The sequence below is a fragment of the Rhea americana genome, unplaced genomic scaffold (genome assembly GCF_003343005.1).
Source record: "Rhea americana isolate MKP2758 unplaced genomic scaffold, rheAme1 scaffold_146, whole genome shotgun sequence".
Classification (NCBI taxonomy): Eukaryota; Metazoa; Chordata; class Aves; order Rheiformes; family Rheidae; genus Rhea; species Rhea americana.
In genome coordinates this window covers 197,999-200,737 of record NW_028185550.1, presented here as the reverse complement: position 1 = coordinate 200,737, position 2,739 = coordinate 197,999, and the positions used below count along the sequence as shown (strand labels likewise).

Sequence of the window (2,739 nt, the reverse complement as noted above, 5' to 3'; positions counted from 1 at the left end):
CCTGGTACATGGGGAAATATCTCAGGAACTTTTTCCATTTTAAACCCACTTCTAAGTTTCTCATTTGTCTTTCAAACTACTCTTCCCTTTGGTCTGCATTTGAGGATCTAACAATCAAGTAAAAATGATTCTCTGCACTATCGTCCAAGACCTGAGCACAACCACTTAAAATTCTTGGCTCTAATTATGAACAACAACAGGAATTCAGGTTACTTTACAATCTAAGGCTCCAACATAACATACATCTTTACAGCCACTCTACCTCAATAAAATTATTTTTTTCTTTCTTAATTTTTTCTTGACAGAGTTTTGCTGTGGTGAGTAGAATTATAAGAGCTCAAGGCTGACAAATGCAATTAAAGTAGAAATACTGAGAGCTCTGCTAATACATAATGGGTGTTGAAGATCTCTGTACAGTCAAGCTGAAACTACYGGATCAATTATAAATGCGTATGTACTACTTCTACTAATACTTTTGTGTACCTTTAAAATAAGAAAGAAAAGATGTTTTAATGATTAAGATAAGCTTTAGTTATTTTATTCATTGCTTTAACTCTCAGAAGCTCAACATGTTATACACATTCTATAAGGAAAATGTTTTAAATACTGTTGCTTCACTAAAAACAGTATTCCAATACAGAACTCAGAAATACCAGTATGAAGAAAACACAAAATACTTTGAACAGTCTTGATGCTTTTATGGCTTTTGATACACCAGAACCATCAAATTTTATAGGCAGATACAAAATTTACCACCTGAAAGGCAGCATAAAGAGTTAACCCCAAGAACTCAGCTGAGATAATTAAACCAGGAACTTTATTTCTTTGCCCCTGAATGGCATTCAAAGTCACCATTTCAATGCATTCCTGCTGCACTAAAATGCAAGCTAGATCTTTTGATGTTCATGAAGAAAACAGAGAACAGCAGAAAAATGACATGCAGATGGTAGTTGGTAGGCTATTGATGGGCAGATAACAGGCTATAACTCATGGCTAGAATGATGCAAAGTTAGTTTACAAAGGTAGTCACAAAAAGGAGTAACAATTAGTAAGTGCCCTGGAAAGTGCTTGACTAGAGGATGCACTTTATTCTAATGCTCTTTTAATAGAGGATGGTTAGACCTACTGTTGATGCTTCCCTGCTTTTCTTCTGTAATTTGAACTTTTCTCCAGGCCTTCTTCTTTCTCAAAAGARGACGGAGACTTTTTTAATAAAAGAGTTAGGGTCTTCTTAACAGAAGCTCTACTTCTTACCAAAGCAAGCAACTGAGAGCTTTTAATGATTTGATTGTGTCACCTAAATCTCTTAAAATTCTTCCTCTTTTTGAGGGGAAAAATGTACRATTAATATTTTAGGGTCCTCAACCTTCAGTTTTGGAAGATCTCTTACAGAAATCGATTTTACCTTTGCATATCTTTTGAAGAGGCCTGACATTCTGACGAAGACCGGATGTTAATGTCCGGATTTCATTAACAGTCTGTCCACTTAGTAAGAACATGCTGCCAATCTCTCTTATTTGTTTTGTTACAAATGCCTCAGTACTCCTTGGCTCAAGATCTTATAATTGCTGTCAGGTGAGTGGATACAGCCACTGATGTACAGCCTTAGGTGAATCAAAAATAAATATTATAAATTTGAGCGAATCATTTCTCCATCCCTTCACCAGTCAGTAGCAGCAGTAACTGGTACAGGTCCATCAGTGTTCCACTACCACACAGATTTTCAACATACCCAAAGTTTTATCGATAAAACATTGTTCTATTACTGAGCTGATCAAAGTGCATTAGAGTTCCTGTTTCTCTCCACCAATCACAGTGGAATCAGATGCAACAGGAACTTTATTAGTTCCATCAAAAACAGAATCAAAAGCAGCTTCCTGCTCTTCTAGAGTCACAGTAGCAGTGGATCCTTTAACAGATGTGTTAAAGACTGACTGTTGCTCTGCAAACCTTTCCAGGTCCACYGTTTTCCTACCTCTTCTTCTGCCCAGTATTTTGATGTAATTAGCTGGTACAAGTCCTGTTGTTTGACCATCATAACTAGCCAAAAGCCAACCACGGATTTTGGGTTGTTGTTCTGAAGAAGAAAATGGAAATGCATTAAGTTACAAAAACAATGCAAAATACATTGCAGTTGAAGCACAAATACATCAGAAGGTAGATGACACACCAAATCATCACATACACAAAATAACTTTATAGTAAAAGGCTAGTCCRAATTATTTCATAAGAGAATCACTAGGATCTGCACTGATGAGGAATTCTGAGGAGTACTACARAGTGCCATTTTTTTCTGATATTGATGACACCATGATATTGCAAATCCCTGAGGATTTTAACAGCACGTACAGCCATGTGTGGTGAGGAGGTAACTGCCAGGGTAACAACTGAGCACTCCCTGGATAAATTATTAGGCCGTTTACATTTTAGGAAATTGAACAGAGATACTCAAAAAGTTTTATTAAAACACACATAATAACTAGTAAAAAAGTCACTGAAGATGAGGAATTGAGTCAAATTATGTGTGTTTTTTTCATTTTCTGACCTTAACAATATGACTGACTTCACATAGGATTAGAAAATAAATAYAAAACTGTGGGTTTACCTTTGGGTGCCAATCTTAGCATGTCACCAGCACGGAAAGAAATTTCTTCTTCTGAAAGAGCACTGAAGTCATATTCTGCTCTTCCTACTACATGATCATCTTCTCCACTTGCCCAGTTACTAGATACTGTTTCA

The 2,739-nt window shown here is 36.3% G+C and overlaps 1 protein-coding gene across 1 annotated transcript in view; it reads right to left on the bottom strand.

Annotated features, from left to right (window-relative positions):
• Positions 1–522: 522 nt before the first annotated feature.
• PEX13 (peroxisomal biogenesis factor 13) overlaps positions 523–2,739 on the bottom strand; it is a 5,263-nt gene continuing 3,046 nt past the window's right edge. Inside the window, exons 3-4 of the mRNA XM_085299147.1 lie at positions 2,606–2,731; positions 523–2,077 (exon numbers count right to left, since the gene is read on the bottom strand). Coding sequence (XP_085155273.1) covers positions 1,785–2,077; positions 2,606–2,731 — 419 coding nt within the window. The 3' untranslated portion in view covers positions 523–1,784. The remainder of the gene's footprint in view (positions 2,078–2,605; positions 2,732–2,739) is intronic.